The sequence below is a fragment of the Eumetopias jubatus genome, unplaced genomic scaffold (genome assembly GCF_037043125.1).
Source record: "Eumetopias jubatus isolate StellerSeaLion01/CBP00866 unplaced genomic scaffold, mEumJub1_p1.0 scaffold_8, whole genome shotgun sequence".
NCBI classification, from domain to species: domain Eukaryota; kingdom Metazoa; phylum Chordata; class Mammalia; order Carnivora; family Otariidae; genus Eumetopias; species Eumetopias jubatus.
The window spans coordinates 72,061,363-72,085,726 of NW_028274814.1; the positions used below are offsets into that span (position 1 = coordinate 72,061,363).

Genomic DNA, 24,364 nt, shown 5'->3' on the forward strand with positions numbered 1-24,364 from the left:
TTCACTCTATACTATCTCCCTCTTTTATAACAAGATGACTATCCTCCATTCAGGTAAAATCCCATCTCTGTCAGATTTTTCTCTCCCACAGTCCATTTAAAATACATCCTGAAAGAATCTGATCATCATCCGAAGACCTAGTGCCTCCAAAACATAGTTTTGACTTAAAAATTAGATTTTCCCTATTACAATTATTACTTGAATTTTTACAATGTCTAAAATTTAAAACATTTGAAACGTGAAAAACAATAAAATATGGCAAAAATTTTTCATGTTTTAAAAGAACATAACCAGTTAGCTGGGGTTCCACTGAAAGTATCTTATAATAAAAACAAACTTTAATTTTTCATTTAACAACACTAAAGAATGAGGTATATAAATGTTTTAATCACAGACTTTTACTGTATGCAATTAACTGTATTTCACAACTAGCATCTTACAAAAAAGACAGTCCCATTGTGCCTGGAAAAAGTACTGCAATTAAACAGAAAATTACATTACCACGAGAAACCACCAAATATATCACAACTGTCAGGATGTACAGTTTTGTTTTATTTTTGTCTTGTTTTGTTTTCTGTTTTTCAAATGCTATCATAGTGTTTTTAAGTGATATTTTGCATCCAAGTTATGTTCTTAATTTATATTTCAGAAGTCTCCTAGAGGTGGATATATATTAAGCAAATGACTAAAAGCAGCAGGAGACCCCAGAAAAATTTAAGAAGTACTATATGTGTGGTTTCTAGGTTGGATTTTTAAATACAATATGAAACACATTATTAGTTGTGAACAAAAATGCAAAATCTGTAGTCATAAAAATATTTTATTGGTAATTTTACATAATAAGTAAGTGGGGCTGTAAATACTTTTTTTATTTCAGGATATTTGATAAACACATAAACTGGCAGTTGTGTCTGAAAATAGGGCACTATGATTTTCATAAGAATCATTATATTTAATAAGAAGCCAATTAAACTGATTTAAGATTAGTTATTTCCCAGTTCTGTGCAACAGTTCCCATTTCTGTATTAATTGGATTCATACTTCTATGACCCTGCACAAGTTTGGGGCAACACAACAGTGATAAACTATTATTAAGTTAAAGCTTTTCCAAAATTGCAGCCTTTAAAATACGTCAGGTTTCTTTTGTTTTTGCCAAATGCTTATAATTATTTGAACTTCAAAGTTTTATATTATACAGAAAATACCAGTGTTCAATGACAAGAGCACTAAACCTGAATTATAAAGCTAAATAATCAATGTTTTATTGTTTACCACTCTGCTAGTAAACATTACAATAATGTATGTTTTAAAAGATAAACAAAAACAAAAACAAAGATAAAACCAGAAACATAATTCAGGAACAATAATTTAGTAAAATGTGTCAAAAACATTGGCAACGGTTCATACAAATTCTTTATTTAATAACAATTTTTCCTATTTAACCACACCAAGTACCAGCAGGTGTATTTAAGAGGATAACCATTAAGAAAATCCTGTTGCAGCAATAGTTGATTAAGTTGATCTTTGACTTGTATACATATAACTATTTGTTTCACAATTCTCAAATAATACATATTTAGGCAGCTTGCACTATGTTATAAAAATTTAAATTCGTTACATGCCAATAGTAGAGAATTCAAGAATTATGTGTTAGAATTCACTAAACTAAAAGTGAAGATAGACTTACCAATAACACTGCATAATGAATAATTCAACCACATTTTCATGGCACCTTGAACCGCGGAGACCAAAATGTGAAGTCTGAAAATGTTTGGTAGGCATAGATTGCAGTAAAGTCTAACAAATTCTAACAAATTTCTATTTTGTGTAAAATGCAAATTATGGATTGTGCATGAATGTTTGTCATGAAAATGTGGTACTTCTTGGCATAATCTGTGTATTTGCATGTTATGACAGAAGTGACTAAGAAATTGGAGAAAATAAATTTTAATGAGATTCTCCATTCAATGATGAGGCTTCTCCTCTGGGTGAAGATGACCTGGACATTCCCCTCTCTGTGTTATCAGAGCTAGAGCCACTCTGACTGTGTTGATCTGCAGAAGCAGCACTAGATGCAGGCGGTGACTTTGTTTTCTCCTTAAAGTCTGTAATAATGACTGTCAGATCTCCAACGGTAACTTCCAAATGCTGAGCACTACTCCGATCCACATTTTTCAATCTTGGCCTAAATAGAAAAGATGATAAAATTTTAAACTAGCTTTTCTCTCTACCAACTTTCTGAACATATAATGAATAAATTAGGTAGAAATAACAAAATGAATACATCTGTGTTCTAGATTCATGTATGAACTAGCCACAAAAATATAATTAAATGCTTCAAATCATTAACATTAATCGAACCAATCATTGATTAATCTTCTTCAACATGACAAACTGATACTCTGGAAGCAATGGTCTCTTAATTGTGCTTTTATAGCTTTATCATAATTTTGCAGATAGCTTATCAATTTTACTAAAATAAATGTTTTAGAAAAGCAATGACATAGTTGGATCAACAGAATAAGTTGATAACCATTAAGGTTGAGTTATATGAAAGGCTGTTACTCCAGAGATGGGCATCATGACTATCTGTTCTGCCTGTACCCATGAAGATTTTAACTGGTTAAAGCCCATGCAAATATCTGTTCAGTATTGTGACTATCACTCCTGGCTTTATGACCGAAAAGAATCAGCTCAAACACAAATGTCTTTGAATCTAGTAGGGAAGGAAGGGAAGGGAGAAAGGAAAGAAGGGAAGGGAAGAAAGGAAAGGAGGAAGGAAGGAAGGAAGGAAGGAAGAAAAAGAAAAGAAAGCATCCTTACATTTAAGCTTATATTGGTGGCCTCTGTATTTAATTTCTAATATACCTCTCAAACTCATAAAAACACTTTCATGATATTTTATAATAAAGGAGATGAAATCTTTTATTTCTACTTTGTATATGAATATATCAATGTTAAAAGAGAATATTAAATGGTTCATTTTATTATTAATAAGTGCCATAAAATACTCTTCAAATTTACCTGGTTTTCTTATGACTGTTCTTTTTGCTAGTTGTTTCCTTTTCACTTTTTTCTTTTTCTACTTTATCTTTTTTCTCTTTCTTTGACTGTGTAGGGGGCACAAACTGCTGAGTAACCTGCTGGGCAACCAACTGGGAGACAGGTCGAGGTTTCCTGTATGCATGTTAAAAAGAAAGGTTTTTTTTTTATTATAACTTAAGAATATATATTCCTTATGAGAATAGCTCAAATTTAAGAATAGGTATACGACATGATTTTCAAGTATAAAAATTCCTCATGTGAGATAATTTAATGTGCAATTTAACAGATTTTACACACATGCACACACACACACACACAAATTGTCCTTCCTATCCAACAAAAACAGAACTATAATAACAGTAGAAGTTATAGCCCAAAATATATGGTCAACCATTAGAATATAACCATTACATCAATCAACGTGAAAATTACTTAAAAAGTATATCAAACTGAATGCTCACAGGGAAGCACACATACAAACATGAGACCTAAGAATTAAACTTGAAAATTTATACTGAAATAATGTTTAAATTTACCCTTCTCCCTCATAGAAGGAAATATGTAACCATCTGTGACAATGGCTATGTGTTCCTTCCTCTAAAATCTTTCATTTATTCGTTTAATAAATATTTGAGTGTCAAAATTTCTCACTCTTTATTGCTAAAATCCTTAAGGTTCCTTATATTGCTAGTCACAATCTCACCATGCTTTTTTGACCTTGACAATCTGCCTAGTCCTTTGAGAGTTGCCTACTTACTCACTTACTCATTTAAAAAATATTGAGAACCTACTGCAGAAATCGCACTAAGATATCTGAAATGTTGCTTGGCTTCACCCTTTGGTGCCAGTACAAGTTGTGACTCTATTGAGCCAGGGTCAAGGATCCCTCCAGCTTTATGGCAGAATTTGGGCAATTGAGGTCAGGATTCAAAGAAGACAATCTCTAAGTTCTTAAACTGAGAGAAAGAAGACTGAGGAGAAGGGGGAGAAGTGAAAAATTAAGGGAGAGTAAGATAAACATATATTTTGACAGAGGGTCTACAAAACATAGTAATTCTATTGCTTGGAAAATCCTGACCCTATTCTGGTCAGAATTATTAAAGAATCTTTTTGTTGTTGTTCCACCAGAACAAGACAAAAAAATAGAAACCAATGAGAAAATACTGCACTATCTACCATTCAAAGCTATAAGGAGGAATCTTTTGAAGGAGTAAATAGGAAACACGGTATGTAAAACAGGTTTTAGTAGATGAATAATGCATTTTGTTTAGAGCCTACAGAGTCTGAAGTACAGAACAGATATCCAAGAAATATGTTTAACACAATTTAAGAAGCAGGGTTGACACAGATACCGGGTTAATGATGTAGATTAAGAGTTACACAAATGAAAGTGATATTGAAAACACAGTCATTAATGGCTGAGCTTGGTAAGGAAATAATTTTTTTTAAAGGATTAAAGCAATGGTTCCTGAACTTAAGGTACATCAGGATCACCTGGAAGACCTGTTTATAGCTTAATTAGTGATACTCCCAGGGTCTCCAATTCAGTAGGCCCTGAGGTGGGGCCTAAAAATTTGCATTTCTAACTCATTTCTGAGTTAGCTGATGCCTCTGATCTAGCCCGAACTTCACAAAGAAGCTTGCAGTGCAAATATTGGTACTACTGCCATATAAAGTTTGAGACGGAGAGTGGGGAGTGGCAAGGAAATAAAAAGCAAGGCTAAACGGATGGGAAGGAATCCAATAATGAAAAGCCAGGGAATCTGACTTACACTTAAAAGATGGGAGATCACAGAAGAAATTCAGAATTGAATTTTACAAAGATTACTGGCAGCAGTCTGAAGGGGAAAGGTACTACAGTGGCAGAGAAACTGTTAGGAAAGCTACTTTAATAGATTAGGCAGAAATAAAAAGGGCTTGAACTAAGGAAGCAGCAAGGGGGTTATTTAGGACAGGCTGAAGAAGTAGAATCAAAGGGACAAGGTAACTAATTATATACACCTTTCTCACTTCTTAACCAACAAATATTCCTCTAGAAAAACAGAAATCCTTGCCCCCATGGAGCGAACATTATGTGGGTGGAATCAAATAAAAATGAATACAGGCTCTTAAATGTTGGTAAGTGCTATGGAAAAAAAAAAAAGGAACATAGGGAGTAATGGAGAAGTTGCAATTTTATTTTTTTTGTCTGTTTCCTCTTCTACGATATAAAACTCCACAAGGAAAGGGATGGTATCAGGTTTATGCACCACTGTATAACTAGCACTTAGCATAGTACTGAAAAAATCCTAGCTACTTAGTATTTGTTGCTGCATAATAAAATCAGGTTTAACAAGGAAGAAAGATGTTTTTTAAGAGCAATGTCTCTAAGGTTACTCATTGGCCAGGATCAACCACTCACTGCACAGAAGAACACAAGTAGTAAAAAAGAGCAACAAGAATTTATCTTTCAATTATGTTGGAAAATGGAAAGAGAAAAGAAAGTTCAAAGGTGTGGCAGGATTGAGAAGAGTTGTTTAAACTAGTGCCTAGTGAACAGTGAGTCACCTAAAATTGAGAGTCACTCCAAGATATAAAATGCAATTGAGGTGTAGTCATCATTTGGTCTCCCAAGGTAATATGGATCTCTGAATGTCTTCCTTCCATAACAAATGAAGGTTTGACAATTTCCTTTATTACATTTTGTACTGTGTCACTCCCTCCATCCTAAAATTTAATGCAAATTAACAAAAATGTTAATGATTAAATTGAATTAAAATAAAATTACAAACATTAAAATAAATTTACATGCCTTTGAACCTAGAGTAGAAATCCTGATGTTTCTAGCAATCAAATTGACATGTTATTGAGTAGCCATTACTATCTTAAGATATGTAATTGATTTATATTATCTTTATGAGTGCTGCCTTCAAGTAAAACTGCATATTTTTCAAGGTTTTTCTGTATTATTAATGACCTCCACTTCTGTATCCATTAATGACCTGTATTCATTAATGACCTAATGCTGTTTTTCCTTTAAGATCTAACTATATCTCAATCATGAGTTCTCTGATCAAGATTTTCAGGAATATAACCCTTTGTGCTGTGGTTAGGTACAGAATATTTTCATAACATGATCAATCACTCCTTCACCCCTTCAGCACTTGTCTCCAAGTGGGTACCCATCTACTATGTGACACTGTTCCTCAACATCCCACTCCTGCTTTTATGTGAGAAAGGGATAATCCTAATTCCCCAACTTCAGGTCTCTTACAACTGTTACCAAGTCTTTTTCATATTTACCAAACATTATCTCTCCAGAATCTTCCTAGAATCATTTTCCCTTTTTATATGGCCTATCAATCTGAAAATATTAGTAGAGGACGCCTGGGTGGCTCAGTTGGTTAAGCGACTGCCTTTGGCTCAGGTCATGATCCTGGAGTCCCAGGATGGAGTCCAGCATCGGGCTCCCTGCTCAGCAGGGAGTCTGCTTCTCCCTCTGACCTTCTTCCCTCTCATGCTCTCTCTCTACCATTCTCTCTCTCTCTCAATAAATAAAAATCTTAAAAAAAAAAGAAAATATTAGTAGAGTGTGATATGCTTCATAAAACCATGAGGTTGAGTAAAATATATAATTTATTTTTAAATGAGTTATGAATCTAAAATTCTTCTAAGTGTTACTCTCAGTGGTAAGAACAAACTATTCAATAAACACATACCATCCAAGTCAAAACAAACACAGAAAGAACAATTAAACTGGTCAGGTGAGAGGCTGGACTCTGAAGACAAGCTAGAAGACAAGCTAGAAGACTACCACATCAAACTGGAAATGAAGTAATAGTAGTAAAGGTCTATTCTAGTCAGGAGAATGGCACTGAAGCACTGAATGTGAGGACATTTCAGAAGGATAATATAATGAAATGTGTTCCTAAATAAGAGGGATAAAGAACTCTCCCCCAAATGGGAATAAAACTGAAAGAAATGGGAGAATTTAGAAGGACAGTGCTGTGAACTGGATGTTTGTGTTCCCTGCAAAATTCATTTGTTGAAATCCTACCCCTCCAAGGATAGTATTAGGAGGTGGGGCCTTTGAGAGGTGATTAGGTCATGTGGGTATGGCCCTCATGAGTACTGCTCCAGAGATCCCTTAACCCTTTGCTATGTGAGAAAATATCTGTCAGTGTGGAAATGGGTCCTTAACAGACAGCTAATCTGCTGGTGCCATGATCCAGACTTGCAGCCTCCAGAACTGTGAGAAATATATGTCTGTTGTTCATAAGCCACCCCATTTATGGTATTTTTGTTATAGCAGCTCAAATGGACTAAGGCAGTTACAGGAAAGCCAAGAACAGGTCTACTCTAAATAAAAGCAACTGATAAACTTGGTGTTAATTATGTTGGATTTATATTTTTATAAAATATAAGCAACGCTGTCCTTTGAGCAAGAGTGAATATAACACAAGTAATCTAATAAGCAACCAAGTATTATGAGTGTACCTAGTGTAGTTATTGATTTTGTTATTTTTCAGTCACCAACAAATCTGTAGTGGTTCTCTTTTACCTTAAGAAAAATATTATTTATTTCTGTTCTTGAGTAGTGGTATGTTGAGTAAGTGGTATCTTTTTATCCTAGACTTTCCTAAATGTATAATGTTCCATTCCTTTATTCTCATTTTAATGATGGTTGATTTTCACTTAAAAGATTATGATTGTGCTCCACTGCTCTATGATTATTTGATCCGATACAACTTTGGGGAAAAAGGCACAAAATATGAATACACAAGTGTGTGTATATGTGTGTATGTATGTATGAGAGAGCGAGAAAGACTAGTTACTTTAGTAGTAAGTTCTCTGATGCTCTCTAGAGGATGAATGCACTTTAAAGATGCTTCACTGAAGGTAGGGGAAACACAGCTTACCTTTTTAACATATCATAAAGTGACTCAGTACCAGGCCCCACTGAAAAGAAAGCCCTCATATCTCTAGGGATCTTAAGAGTTAGACTATGATCCCTCTTCTCCTTAATGAGAAAAATCTGGATAGTAGGAAATTTTGGAGGTGGGAGATTATTAACTCAATAAGGGGCAGGGTGTCATTTTTAAGATATGCCTTTTATGTTCAGTGATTTCTCATTCGTGGTTTTGACAATGCAACTGTAATGCCAAAGGTTCTGTAATATGGAGGACAAAAGGTCATCTAGTTAGTAAATGACCATATCCCAAATGCATTCTATTGTCCCCTTCCTATTTACATATGTCATGACTAAGCTGTTACGTGTGAAATATTGTATTCAAAAATTGGGGGATCTTCATATGTCGGTATGTATCCTTCATAAACAGCCCAAATAGACTGTGTAAAATTTTGCAGGTCTGTTGAATATGAACAAAGTGAAATTTCAACAATAACGTAATGGTTATCACACTATTCATCAGAACAAAGTATTTTTAGGAGCTGCTTAACTTCCCATGTGGGTAGAAAACTGTTGGTACATGTTGACTTTTGGTATATGCCATTTCTAACTACATGTCTGCCTTCTATCCCCACCACCCCACAACAAAAATTCTATATCCTAAATATTTTAAGAAAAATGTCTCAAGCTTGGTCAGCCTGATCACAATTTAGCTTTGTCGAGTTGGACAAGCAAAACAAACCAGATATAAAATATTTACTGGTTCTTTTCTAAAAAAGGCAGCAATACTCACAGTTCAGAAAGAAATACTCATCTTCACATTACACTAAAATATATGGTAAAGTGAAGCAATACAATAAATCTCAATGAGTAAAAATAACTGAACTAAACCTAAACTTATAACAAGTTTTTAATACACTGCTAACAAAAACCCAAAAATCTAATAACCAAGGTAGATTTTATAAGCAGTGACCTTGTTTAACAAATTTACTGCACACTTACATGAGTCAGGTATATGTAAGATGCTGAACATTCGCCGTGGTAAGACACACACAGCCCGTGCCCTCACAGAATTTACTTAGCAAAGGAGATTAAAAAAAAAAAAAAAGCAAAAGTGAACTAAAAAAGTAAGTTTTGTCAAAAGCACTAAGAAGAAAAAGAAAACAGTGTACTGTAATACAGAATGAGAACTTATTATAGACAAGGTGGAAAGAACATTTAGTTCATGTTTAAACTGTCAGTACACCAAGAAAAAGAACCATCACCATGAGGCCTTTTAAAAAATACTTTGTGATTTTATGAATAATTTACAGAAGAAATAAAGTAATAAAATTCAACCAACATTAAAATTTTTACCAAGCATTTAAAACATACTTAACCCAAACTTTTATTCTGTAATAATTTGGTTTTGAAAGTATATAGACTTGAAATAGACAAAGTTTTTTTGACCAACTCCTCAGCAGCTATTAGGCCTAATCTTAGGAACATAACTACCTTGAAATACTGATTTCATGATTTCAAACACACCTCTAATAGATTTTGGCTTATCTTCATTTCCACTTCTTCTTGCACTGGCATTACCAAAACATTTTACTTCAAAAACCTTGATGGCTCATAGTTTTTTGAAGAGAGGACCACCGTTTTCTTTCCTCCAAAATTACCAAACATTTTCATTTTTAGACTAGGTATACATACCTATCCTTCTGCATCTGCCCACTTATGAATCATAGCACATAAATTTTGATGCCAAATGTCATAAAAGATGAAAGACTACCATCACATGTTTTTATGGCAAAACACGATGGTTCAGGTTTATTGTTGTAAAATATTGCATAATAAAATCCTTTCTGTTGAATGATTACTCATGTGAGAAACCACATTTCCTTTCTGTCCTTAAAAATATAATGTTCATGTAATGTTTCTTGAATTTGGGGAAAAACTCATCTAGGAAATTATCATTTGAAGACACATCAGACAGCTCTAGCACCATGCCACCTACAGAGGGTTAACAAGCAAGAAGGAATGTAAACTACTCAGTGTGAATTTCCCGGATTTCTCCTCCAGCCCCATAGCCTGGGGAGCATTCTGCAGCCTGTTCAATGACTCTTCCCCTCCCAGGCTTTCTGAGGTAGATTTTTTTTTTTAAAACAAATCAGTTTTTGAGATTATGTGATAAGGAAATAAGACACTGATGAGAGAGGTTTTGAGAACTGCAGCTTGGGAGCAAAACTATTATGTGAGGACAGAGATAAAAGAGGGAAAATGATGACTAAAAAATGTTGCTAGGGCTCTCTTTTTTCACAATGTTCAAGAAATATAAAGGATTTGCTACTTTATTTTGAAACTTAGAGAAAAAGAAATGAGCTAACCCGCAAAATAAATTAATTAGCTTTAGTGGTCTTCCTTCTGTGCATGTTCTATTTGGTGCATAGAACATATTTATATAATGTGTTATTTCGGATTTTAAATATAACGTGTTATTTCGGATTTTAATGATTAAAATATGTTTAGAGAAATATGCATCAAATATTTGTGGAGCCCCTGCAGCACCTCATGGAGAAACATGTTTCCACATTCTTCTGTAATGCTGTTGATCCTTACATGGCTGTGTTCTATCTCCCCACCAACTGTACTCTAATCCATACATGAGAAGAGATCCATATCTCACTTATTTTTGTATCCCCAACACCTAGTATAGATCTTACGTGTATAGATGCTCAATAAACATCTCTTGACATTAATGATCATTAAAAATACCAGTTAGATATGATGCATAAATACAACTATTAAACAACTGTGTGACCGATTTGACTAGGTACCAACTTTCAAGAATTCATTTTCTTGAAAAAATTGCTGACGTCATCTTCTTTTGAGCCATTTACTTCTTTTTCATGAAAATGTAATGAAAGGTTTAATGTACAGGTCTGCTTTCTATAAAAATTTATTACTAAATAGAAAGATAAAAGAGTTCTTACAAAATGGTTTTCTCTACCTCCAACTACTCTGCTAATACTGGCACTATTTGACTTATCAGCAAAATTCAAATATTACTTATAGTAATGATATTCAAATTTTTTGTTATTGTTTTTGCAGCAGAATCATCTTGCTAACAAAATTTTACAAGGAATCTCAATATATTAAACAAAACCTAACTTCTATATGAAGTTGATGTGGAGACTCTTGAACCCCCATCTGCTCAGTGCTCATCCTTGAACCTCCCAGTTATCCCTGAGGTGTGGCTGTTGAGAAATACAATGCAAAACCACTGGTCCAAGTAGTCACACTATACTAATTAAATTTACACTTCAGCTTCAATGTACTCTTTCTTCTTGTCACTTGCCTAAGTGTGCTTATAGAATGCAAGGAACAATACCCTTCATCATTTCAAGAATCTGAGTATTTTGAAGACTTTTTACCCTGAGGTCTAATTTTTGGCATCAAACACTTCTGCAAAAGCCTAGAGCACATTTTTCCCTAAACTCCTGGGAAGTGGCAGCAGGAGACTTGATTCTTTGGCAGCTACTAAGAAAGTCCTTGGTAAGCACAGACGAAATAAATGACTACACAACAGCTCTAGAAAAACTAGGCTAGAGTGTTCAGCAATTAAATCTCTGACAAACCCCTCAAATCATTAAACAACATCACAGCTCCCTTAATTTGAAAGACTAAGGACACTCTCCAGAGCTACAAACAGGTCCTCCTCAACTTTTCCTTCCCCTTAGCCAAACAAATATCAAGTCCTTTCAATTTTTCTTTCACATTATTGGAACGATTCCCCCTTATCATTCCCACAACTACCACTCTCACCCGAACCAGCAGCAGCCTTCTACATTATCTACTTGATTGACTTCTTGTCTTCCCCCTCCAATCCAAGATTACTCTCCCTTACATTCATTTATTTAACAAATATTTATTAAACAGTGTTCAAATCACTGTTCCAAGCACTGGGGATAGAACACTAACTTACTTTTACTGTGTGCTGTTTTATCATGGAGTGACACTGATTCTTATTTCACAGAGAAAATAGAAGCTATTTCATGAAAATTTCCACAAGCTTCCATCTATGCCCATATCCTCTAACTTCCCTATCCATATTTCCAATTATGGCGATGTCTCTATTTGCCCTTCTCCAGGACACTACTCCTGCTACTGACCTACTTTATCTCCTGCTTCAGAGATACTTCCTTCTGCAAATAAGTAATTCCTGTCAACATAAAAACACCCAACAATAGCTCTTACCTTAAAAAAGGAAAAGAAGAAACTCTTCCCTAAGTCCACATCCCTTTCTAGCCACTGCCCCATTTCTCTGTTCTCTTTTCTACTATAAGCATCAAATGATTTGTCTGTACTTACTTTCCACACCTCTTTCCTCCATTCTTTCACAGGCTCATCTCTATCAGGCTCTTGTCCCTACCATTCTAACACTGTCACTTTCAAGGTCACCAACAATCACTTTACCATACATACTGCTCAACTATAGCTCTCATCTTACGCAGTCTTTTCAAGCTGCATTTAACTGAGTTTACCACTCCTTCACTTTGGGCAAAACCACTTCACAAGCCTCTAGAACACTACATAATTTTTCTCCTGCCTCACCAGCTACTCCTCCCCAGTCTCAATTATTGGTTCTTTTCCTTCTTTCACAATTTCTAAACTTCAGAGTGCATTAGGCCTCAGTCTTCACATATCCCTTCTATCTACACTAACCCTCTAGGACAGTGCTAGACAAAGGGTGGTACACTAACCAAACTGAGGCATCAGCACCAGGGAGGCTAGTACAAATGCAGATTCTCAGACCTAGCCTAGGAACCACGGGTATTTTTTATGCACACAAAATGTGAGAAATGCCATTCAAGATGACCTCATTCAGTCCCTGCTTTAAATACCAAATTAGAATTAACCAGCAATACTTTTTATAAAATAACTGCCTATCCTTTTGCTTCTAAGAACCTAAGGTAACACATAAAATACATGTTCAGATGAACCAAGTCTGTTCATCCTCATGGAACAAATAAATATAGTCTCTGAATTTGGGGAAAAAAAAAATAACTGCCTATAGGGGCTCCTGGGTGGCTCCGTCAGTTAAGTGTCCGTCTCTTGATTTTAGCTCAGGTCATGATCTCAGGGTCTAAGACCAAGCCATGCTCAGCAGGGAGTCTGCTTGAGATTCTCTCTCTCCCTCTGCCCCTCCCTGCCTTTGCATACAAGCACTCTCTCTCTAAATAAATCTTCAAAAAAAAAAATAAAACTGCCTAGGGGAAAAAAGTTAAATTTTGTTAAATTTTATAAATAGAATAAGATTTGTAAAAGTGAACAGACACATAAGAAAAAACTAGATTTTTTTAAATGAAATACTAAATTGAACATTAATCTTAATAATGAAAATAGTCCCAGAATAATCTTTTCTATGCATAAGAGTTTTTCTCAAGGACACACATACACACATACACGTGCACAGACAAAACCCCTCATGTTGAAACATGAAAAAAAATGTGATCCATTCCACTCCAAGATATTTACCCAGAGAAGGAAACACACATCCATAAAAAGACTTCTACATGGATGTTCACAGTAGCTTTATCTGTAATGGCCAAAAACTAAAAACAAACCAAATGTCCATCAGCAGATGAATAAAGAAATCATGCTATGCTCATATAATGAAATACTGCTCAGCAACAGAAAGGAATGAATTACTGATACATGCAACACAGATGAATATTAAAATAACTATGCTTAAAGAAGCCACAGAAGACTATATACTGTATGATTCCATTTATAAAATTCTAGAAAATGCAAACTAATCTATACAGAAAGCAGATAGTAGTTGCCTAGCAACTAAGGATGAGAGAGAGGTAGGCACGGGAGGGAAGAATTGAAAAGGGGTACAAAGAAATTTCTGGTGATGATGGATATGTTCACTACCTTAATTGTGGTGATGGTTTCACAGGTGTATTCACATGTCAAAACTTATACTGCACACTTTAATTGTGTGCAGTATACTGTATGTCAGTGATACCTCAATAGAAGCTGTTCTAAAAAATGTTTAACCTAACCACTTATCAAATTAAAAAATGCCTGAGTCCTACTCCCAAAATAAATCAATGCATTCAAGGTTGAAAATAAGTATCTATACAATAATACTCCAAAATTTCTCTCACCTACCCCAATATCTCCCCTACACTCTAGATTTATATAACCAACTGCCTATTTACATCTTCATTTCAAGGTCTAGTAGCAACTGAAAATAACTTAGCTTATTCAACAATACTTCTGATTCCTCCCTTTTCCTGCTCTTCCAGTCTGACAGTCTCCTGAGTAAATACACTCCATTTTTCCAGTGGCTCGGAGCAAACACATGGAAGCAGTATTCATTCTCCATTTTCTCTCTCACACACATCTAATTTACCAGCAAATCCTTTCCACTCTACCTTCAAAATATACTGAGAATTGGATTTCTCACCAACCCCACTGAGGCCTCCCTTGTAACATCCTGCCTGATTCCTCAACTGCTTTGCTAAAGACTCTTCTCCCACAAAGCAGCCAGGTGATCTTTCCAGATGTAAATCAAATTTTATCACTCTTCTGCTTAAAACCATTCACTGGGTTCCTCCTCCCCACCCAAAACCCAACACCTGTTACACTCTGGCAACCAGAGTATATGGCAATTGAGAATAAAATTCAGAATTCTTGTTCTAGTCTGCAACCCTACATGATTTAGTCTCTCTTTCCACCTCATCTTTCATACTCTACCCTCTGGAATCCTGTTCCTGTGTCTTAGCTTGAGCTGCCACAACAAACGCTGTAGTCTGGGTGGCTTAAACAACAGAAATTTTTTTTCTCACAGTTCTGGAGGCTATAAAGTCCAAGATCAAGGTCCAGCAGGGTATGGCTTCTGGAGAGTGCTCTCCTCCTGGCTTGCAGAGAGCCTCTTTCTCATTGTCCTCACATGGTAGAGAAAGAGAAAAAGAGAGAGAGAGATCGCTCTTTTCCTCTTCTTATAAGGCCACCAATCTATCATACCTTTCACCAATCCTTATGACCTCCTTTACCCTGAATTACCTCCTCAAAGCCCTATCTCCAAGTACAGTCACACTGGGGATTAGGGCTTCGACGTAATTCAACAGATTTAGGGGGATGGGGCACAATTAGTCTGTAATATCCAACCTCACTGGCCGCCTACGCTTGCGGGATTTCCCTGCTGCTATCCCCTCTATCTACTCACTCCCTCACTTCTTCCAGGTATCAGCTCAAATGCCAGTTAAGTCTTTCCTAACCTGACATAAAATGGCACTCTCCTCTCCAACTCCACTGCCCACTCTGTCCATTACTCTGTCCCTCTCACTCTGCTTTTCTTCAAAGCACTTGTTTCTACTTACATTATATATTATTAGCTTATTGCCTGTCTTACCCTATCAGAAAAGAATATAAGCTCACTACCACCCCCATAATTGTAAACAGGGACATTTTCTTGTTGCATCTGGTTTACTGCCATTTGCCCTGCGCCTGCAGAATAAAAAAATACCTAATGTGTTTTTAATGGATAGGTAAATGTTAAGCCCTCCCACTCAAAAATTTCCAGGGACCGGGACACCTGAGTGGCTCAGTCAGTTAAGTGTCTGCCTTCGGCTCAGGTCATGATCCCAGGGTCCTGGGATCGAGCCCCGCATCGGGCTCTCTGCTCCACGCGGAGCCTACTTCTCCCTCTGCCTCTGTCTCTCATGAATAGATAAATAAAATCTTAAAAAAAAAAATTTCCAGAGACCTTAAGTGATCCCATAGCAGTTTTTCCAACCCCACAGCAACACACAGAGTCTTATAAAAATTACAATACTCGGGACCCACTCAGACCAACCGAATAAACATCTTCAGGAGTGAAAACTGGTATTTTTCAAAGCTTCTCCGTTGTTCCTTTTATACAGTCACTGGCCTACAGAATAAGAGCAAAGTGCTGGCTAAATGGTCAGATCTCTCCAAATCGGACTCCAGAATCTAGATCTGTCAAGTGAAGCAAGTTACTGCATTTCGCTTTATACTTTCCTAATGCACCCTGGATCCCATCTTTTCCAAATAGCATTCTTTATCTACTCTAGTCTACATTCATCTCTCCCCTCCCCGAAACCCTACAGCCCACGTAGACTGTGTCAGATAATAAGAAATATATATATATAACAATATAATAAAGTATAGCTTACTTCCATTTTTAAACTACTCACTTTTTCACCCCTCCCCAAGTGCTATGCATATACTGGACACTGAATAAATACATGCTGAATGAAGAAAACTTCTTCATAAAATTATCTCCTTTTCAATTTGCACAAAACCAGAGAAAGGGTACATACTCAACTCCTTCCACTAAGAACCACTTATCAGTTATAAAATAAATAAGTCACAGGGATGAAAAGTACAGCATTGACGATAGTGTCAATAATATTGTAATAACTTTGTGTGGTGACAGGTGGTGACTACACTTACGGTAGCAAGCCTTTCCTAATGTATATAATTGCTGAATCATTATGTTATACACCTGAAACTAATGTCAATTATACTTCAATTAAATTAAAAAAAAAAATCAGCAGGGTTCCTAACCCTGACCACACATTGCAATCTCCTCACAAGCTTTTAAAGCAATACCCCTTGTCCTGGCCCCACCGTTAGGGGCTCTGATTTATTTAGCCTGGGTTAGAGCCCAGGTATCCCTTTTTGGCTTGGTATCCCCCCGTTTATTCTTTTTCAGTTTCCAAGGTGATTCCAATGTGCAGGGAAAGCTGAGAACCAATGACTGAAAAACACTGAATTCGGAGATTCTACTTTTTCTAAATATAGAGACTGGCAGTATTAAAAGATGTTACTTGATTTAGACTCTGCAGAAAACAGCACTCGTCTCTCTCAAGCCTTTCTTTTATGATATGGATGAACTTACATGTCTATATGTTATGACATGGTGTACCAACTGACCAAAATATGTCTATTTTTAGCTAAAACAAGTCTTATCTGGAGACTAATTTTCTCTTCTATGGTTTACTTTCCATTCTTGCAACCTTTATTTATGGAGGACTTATCAGTACAAGATATTTTTCCTAAGTTTCTCTCCGTTCCTTCATTCATTTACTCATTCATAAAAATGGCAGGCAATTATTGTGTCAGGTAGACTTCTGAGTTGGTCCCCAATAATCCCTGCCTCCTGGCATTCATGCTCTTGTCTAATCCCCTCCCTGTGAGCAGGCTGGACCTAGTAAAATACTTCTAACAAACAGAATATAGCAAAATTAACTGATGCTACTTCTACTAAAAGACTCTAGCTTCCATCCTGCCCATACTCTCTTGCCTTCTTGTGAACTCCCTACAGAGGAGCTCACATGACAAAGAATAGGGGGAAGGCTCTGGTCAACAGATCAGTGAGGAACCGGGGCCTGTCACCAGCCACCTGAGTAAGACTGGAAGAAATTCCTCACCCCCAATACCTTGAGAGGACTACAGTCTGTCACAGACCCTGAAATCTGAGCGCCCACCAGAGTTGCACCCAGATTCCTAACTGGCAGAAATTGTTAGGTAGTTAATGCTTGTTGTTTTAAGCAGCTAAGTTTTGAGGTAATTTGCTATGTGGCAACGGGTAACTAATATACATGCTGGCATCTACTAACATTGCAAGTAATACGATGCCATTCTTTCTTACAGAAAATCTAGTACCCATACCAGAGGATGGCTTCTTTGATACACCACTGAATCTTTATGTATCACACAGAAGTTATGGTACTGACTTAGCTCACCACCAGACTCTAACAACCATCAGATTATAGCACCTGCAGTGTGGGACAAGCTGTCCTTCGCTTGAAATTACTTAAGTAAATACTTGATTTGTCCTTCACTTACTGTCCTCCTACAGCTGTTCTAGTTGGTACTCCTTCAATCCTTTGTAGTTTATGAGCTGTCAGTTATTCCTGTTACACGGTTTACTGTGTGTTGTCTCTCCTTATTCCTTTGCTTCTTGGTCCAGTGTGGGTAAGACAATTATTTTCAAAGTCATCACCAGGCAGCAGTATTGCTTCTTTCATTTTACCTCTCCTTTACTTTTACCACCCAGACCTGTTACTTCTTGTGCTTCTAGAACAGCTTAGCATAACATTCCCAAAGCATGGTCTACGTACCACTAGTGGGCCCTTATCAATCAATCAGAGGTGACCTGGTATAATCATATATTTAAAAAGTAAGATCAATGATTTTTCACTGAAATCCTGTTATTTTATAACAATCCAAACTCATAAAAATTGTTTTAACTCATAGAAGCAGAGATGAAAATAATTCCAGAAATGCCAAAATTCAGAATAATGATATAAACACTGAGCAAGACATCAGTAGAATACAGAATGTCAATTAGAATGACTTGGGTAAATGAATTTCTAACTGTTGTTGTGGATGCACAAGTACCTGGAAAGAAAAGTGTGAAGGAGGGGGCGCCTGGGTGGCTCAGTTGGTTAAACGACTACCTTCAGCTCAGGTCATGATCCTGGAGTCCCTGGATCGAGTCCCGCATCGGGCTCCCTGCTTGGCGGGGAGTCTGCTTCTCCCTCTGACCCTCCTCCCTCTCATGGGCTCGCTCTCTCTCTCTCTCATTCTCTCTCAAATAAATAAATAAAATTTAAAAAAAAGTGTGAATGAGAAGCGTACTGACAAATACCTAAAAACTGTTTTTAACAAACCAGCATTTTTTTACCTCTACTGACCACAATATACTCCTTTGTGAAATAGTGGCATGAAGCATCAGAGCTGTTGAATAATTTCCAAAATTATTGGCAAACCAAGTAAGTTTTTACAAAACAAGAGCAAAATATAGGCTTCAGTGTAAAATTGATTAATTCTGTCACCAAAAAGAGAGGTCTAAAACCACAAAGGCATCATTCATAGTTGTACTCATAACAGCAAAAACATTATAAACAGAAGCTTTAAAAAAACTCCAAAGTTGATGACATGTTTGAAGAGAAAGCAGAAGGCACAAAATTCTTTTAATACATGGTATAACTGGACAATGTATAATATTAATAGCATACAATGTAGAAGAGTTAATACTATTACATGTCCATGCTAGCAGATTTTTTGCTTTACAGTTAGAACCACAAATATGAAAAAATATCAGTTGTTCTATCATTATAGACAACCTAGTTGAGAGAAAAGTGATCAAAGACTGATTTATCATTGACACTCCAAGCTACAGAAAAGTTACTGCCAGTAGAGTGAAACTATATTAAAAACTGTGAACTACAATGTCAGCCGCAAAAGACGGGTTGGGACCAGTTGACAGAACACCAGTTATTTGTGTAGTTATGAAGCTTTTATAAAAGAGGCTATAATTGATTGCCTAATCTATACATTGCTTTAGTCCTCAATGCATAGCTGGCAATCAAAAATACACCTCCCAATTCTGATTCAATGTTATCAGAATGGTCATAATGTCTTTTCTATACAAAGAAAATATTATCTAATATACTGAGTTTTCTATCTTAATATAAACTGTTCCAGGAAAACCTGTTTATATTTCTTCAAGATAGTGATAACATCTGAAATGAATGTTCCTGTGATTTTTTTTTTTACGATTTTATTTATTTGAGGGGCACCTGGGTGGCTCAGTCATTAAGCATCTGCCTTCAGCTCAGGTCATGATCCCAGGGTCCTGGGATCGAGCCCCTGCATCAGGCTCCCTGCTCAGCGGGGAGCCTGCTTCTCCCTCTCCTACTCCCCCTGCTTGTGTTCCCTCTCTCGCTGTGTCTCTCTCTGTCAAATAAATAAATACAATCTTTAAAAAAAAAAAGATTGTATTTATTTGGGAGACAGTGAGAGCCAGAGAGATCACAGAGGGAGAGGGAGAAGCAGACTCACCGCTTAGAGAGTCCGATGTGGGGCTTGATCGCAGGACCCTGAGACCATGACCCGAGCTGAAGGCAGACACTCAACTGAATGTGCCACCCAGGCACCCCTAATGTTTCTGTGATTTCTAAGATTTGCTCAAGTGGCATGTATTTCTGAGCAATATGTTTAGAATCTTGAATAGCATGAATATGTTGATTTAGGGTGCAATACAATAAATTTAATTTTTAGTTGAACAAAAAGGCAAATAGTGGGTATAGGGTTGATCACCAAGGGATTGACTTTCCTACTAAGAATAATCAGGAAGCTACTTAATAATACATTTGTCATTGCCTCAATCTGAAATATTCAAACACTCAGCATTTTAGTGAGATGAGGTTCATCAAGAGTCTGAGAACACAAGAAACAGTCTAAGAAATTATCCATAATTTTGGGGTCATATTCAGTCTGAATATCCAGAATTATCTGAGCAAGCCACTGCTTGTTACCATGTCAGCAATGTATTAAGTTAGCAGAAATTAAGGGCAGGAAAAAAAAAACATACATAATGTAGAACTTAATCTATAGTTCAAGTTCATGAGCCCTAGAGAAAACCTAGTAAGCAACATCTCTTTTGCAGATATGACTTATTATAAATAATAACTATTTTTTAAAATACTTTTTATTACTTTAGAATTTTTTTAATTTACAAAAATTTGTGGTACGCTTATATATCCTCTGTGTTCCAAGGATACTGAAAGATTTGAGATTCAATGGCATGTTTAAAAGCTTGGTTCTGAAATAAGATTGCCTGGAGTCTAATCCTACTCTGACACTTAAAAAGTCTCCTACTCTGACACTTAAAAAGTCTCATTTATCATTTATAAGCTAGCAATTATGAGAAGCAATACTGTGAGTAGAAGTTGTGAACATGAAAACACCTTAACACACTATCTTATACACAGTATTATTAAAGATTAATAATGAATTATTATTTATTTTTGAGGTTATTCAGATAATTGAGTGTATGAAAAATCTGAAAGCTAATATGTGAAGATACCACTAAAATTTGATTTAGGAATGCATTCTTTTAAGAGTTTAAGTCTTTCATATTTTGTCATTTTCAAATAAAATGGCAATGCTATACTCTAAAGTCCCAATTTGGAAAAAAACTAAAAACTATTTGGCTTTTTTACTTCACCTATGTGCTGCTCAGTTCCAGAGAAGAGCTGGACAACTGGCACTAGCCTCAAAGATGGTCCTGATGAGCCTTACCTCTCTTGGCATTCAAATCCTGTATAGTCTCCTCTCACACTGAACAGTGCTGACATGTGTAACCGGAGGATACTGCAGAAATGACTAAGGGGGACTTTCGAGGCTAGGTCATAAAATTCACAGTGATTTCCATCTTTTGGATCACTCAGTCTAGGGGAAGCCAACTGCTCTGTCATCAGGACACTGAAGCAGGCCTATGGAGAAGTACACATAGCAAGGAATGGAGGCCTCCTGCCAACAACAGCGAGTGTGACTAACGCCATCTTGGAAGCAGATGCTGTAGCTGAGTCAAGTCTTCAGATGACTGCAGGCTTCAGTTGACATCTTAATTGCAACCTCATGATAAACCCTGAGCCAGAACTATCAAGCTAAGCTGCTCCCAAATTCTTTACTCACAGAAATTGTGAGAAATGTTTTGAGATAGTTTGTTAAACAGAAATATATAATAAATCGGTTTGCCAAAAATCCATGTGAAAAGAGTTGTTTCCGGTATGGGAAAGAGGAAGACAGATGAGACAAAGAGGGAGCAGAATGGGAACAGAGCTAAATTAAAAAGTGAATAGAATACATCAATGCGAAATGTTCAAAAATGTTTTAGGTTACCATTATTTCTAGGTTTCTAATATGATTTTACTTTTTTTCTTTGTCCTCATCTATATTTTCTACACTTTTAACAAAAATGTTTCACTTTTTGAAATAAAAAACAAATATACTTTTTAATTTTAAAAACTAAAGTATTCACTGTATAGTTTTATTATAGAATAATCTACTAAAAAATAACTGAAGGTCAACTGTTGACTATTCACTTCAAAGCCTCACCTATATATATGCAAGACACTGTGCTAAATGCAATAAGGGACTAAAAATGAAGACAACACGGTCCCAACATCATGGAGCCTCAAGCTTAGTAGGAGAAACAGACATGAGAAATCCAATAATGGCCTAGAACACAGTATATTCTCAGTCAGTAAGTGTTGAATAAATATGAGAGGTAGGAAACACTAAAAGAGCACACTTACAACTGGAAGTGTTAGAGTGGAAAAGAAAAATGTCAGAGAAGGCTTCCTGAAGAACTCATACTTAAACTGAGCCTTAAGTTGCAGAATTTCAACAGATGGGATTGAAAAGAAGGGCAATTAAGGCAGAGGGAGCACTATGAGCAGTCACAATGTCAAAAGGATGCAAGCAATTTCCAAAGCATTTTCAGAAAACCGATAGTTATAAGTAATCCAGTATAGCTGGAATACTGAGATTATAATAGGAAACAAAGCTAGAAAAGCAAGTTGGAACCAGGCTATGGAAAAGTTCTGATTTAGGTATTAAGTGGTCTGAAGTCTGCATTTCATTTTGAAGGAATAGGGAGCTATCTATCACAAGTTCAATCCATAGGTTATTCTATTTTTGCATACGTTTGAAATGTTCATGAAAAATTTTTAAAAATCCATTTTTGGATCCTCACTGTTGAAAATGAAAGGGCATCAGGGTCAGACTTGAAGGACAACCATTAAGAAATTATTACAATAGTTGAGAGAGAAGTGATAAGGGTCTAAAAAGTAGGGCTTTAGGGGTTAAATGGACTATGTGAGAGAATGTGAAGAAAAACACTCACAGCTCTTATTGGATTTGGGGCTGTGGAGACAGAGGGGAGGAGAGTCAACAATGACTTCAAGGCTTAGGCTCGATGCCTAAAACCATGATGATGCCACAATAGCACAAACATATCTCAAGTTTGCTATGTGGCCTTGTGTATGTATATATGTGAGTGTGTATATGTGTGTGCATATGTACACATATACCTATTTTCTATAATCTGATATTGAAATGTTATACACATTATATATTATAAAATTATATACAACATATATTTGTGGCAGATATAAGATTCTTAGAAATACTTTCCTGATATGTTTCTTAGAATAATATTAATATTAAATGGAATTTCATAAATATTGATTGCATATGCTACAGATAGACAGGAAAAGTAAGCAAACCCACACCATGTATCAGAGGAAAATTAACCTAGTATAAGCACCTTTTGTTGATAATTCATATACAAATGATCAGTTCAAGACCAACAAAAGAATAATGTGTATATTACAAAAGCACATTCTAAATAATAAAAGCAGCTACATTTAATATTTTTAAAACATTTTTTTACTTATTTGAGAGAGAGAGTATGTGCATGCAGGGGAGAGGGGCAGAAGGATAGAGAAACTTAAGCAGACCCCGTGCTCAGTCCAGAGTCCAGCTCAGCACAGAGTCCGACACCAGGCTCGATTTCATGACCCTGAGATCAGGGCCCTAAGATCACAACCTAAGTCAAAACCAAGAGTTGGATGCTTAACCGACTACACCACCCAGGCACCCCAAGCTACATTTAATTTGAAAGTGTCAGAACACAAATCTTGATCAAATGTGCCTGTTTTATTATACAATGTCATACAATATACTTTTGTCATTTTCTTTAGAGTTTTTTCTACTTAATTCAAAATGCCTATAATCACAGATTTCATTCTAATTTTATTTTATTTTATTTTTAAAGATTTTATTTTATTCATTCATGAGAGACAGAGAGAGGCAGAGGCAGAGGGAGAAGCAGGCTCCCCAAGGAGCCGGGAGCCTTATGTGGGGCTCAACCCCATGACCCCAGGATCACGAACTGGGCTGAAGGTAGATGCTTAACTGACTTAAGCCACCCAGGCACCCTCATTCTAATTCTAAAAATATTCTTCTTGGGGCACCTGAGTGGCTCAGTCGTTAAGTGTCTGCCTTCAGCTTGGGTCATGATCCCAGGGTCCTGGGACTGAGCCCCACATTGGGGTCCGTGCTCGGCAGGAAGCCTGCTTCTCCCTCTCCCCACTCCCCCTGCTTGTGTTCCCTCTCTAGCTGTCTCTCTCTCTCTCTCTCTCTGTTAAATAAATAAATAAAATAAAAAATAACAAATAAATAAACGCTTCTCCCTCTCCCGCTCCCCCTGCTTCTGTTCCCTCTCTAGCTGTCTCTCTCTCTCTGTCAAATAAATAAATAAATAAAATAAAAATGTTCTTCTAGAGATAGCTCTAATTAGAAAAAAAATTTTAAAAAGCCTAATAATACCAATCACTGCTAGTCTACTTCCTTTTGATTATTCTACATATTACATTTGGTACAGATGTAATATGCATATTTTATATTATTACATTTGTCACAAGTCATAAATCAACAAATGGTTATCTTTTATCTGCTAACAGAAGATTTAATTCAGTCTTCATAAAGTTCTCTGAAATTTGGATCAATGGCTATACATGAAGTTTGTGACATAATACCGTATTTCTTAGA

General features: G+C 36.2%; 1 protein-coding gene across 3 annotated transcripts in view; it reads right to left on the minus strand.

Moving 5' to 3' along the window:
• Positions 1–396: 396 nt before the first annotated feature.
• The window catches only part of YAF2 (YY1 associated factor 2), a 69,891-nt gene continuing 45,923 nt past the window's right edge, over positions 397–24,364 (minus strand). For 2 of the 3 annotated variants that reach the window (XM_028123168.2, XM_028123169.2), the window contains 2 exons: positions 3,025–3,177; positions 397–2,185 (listed from right to left, as the gene is read on the minus strand). In XM_028123168.2, the coding sequence (XP_027978969.1) occupies positions 1,948–2,185; positions 3,025–3,177 (391 nt within the window). In that variant the 3' untranslated portion in view covers positions 397–1,947. Of the gene's footprint in view, positions 2,186–3,024; positions 3,178–24,364 lie in introns of those variants that run through there. The other variant, XR_003612320.2, reaches the window with a different exon arrangement.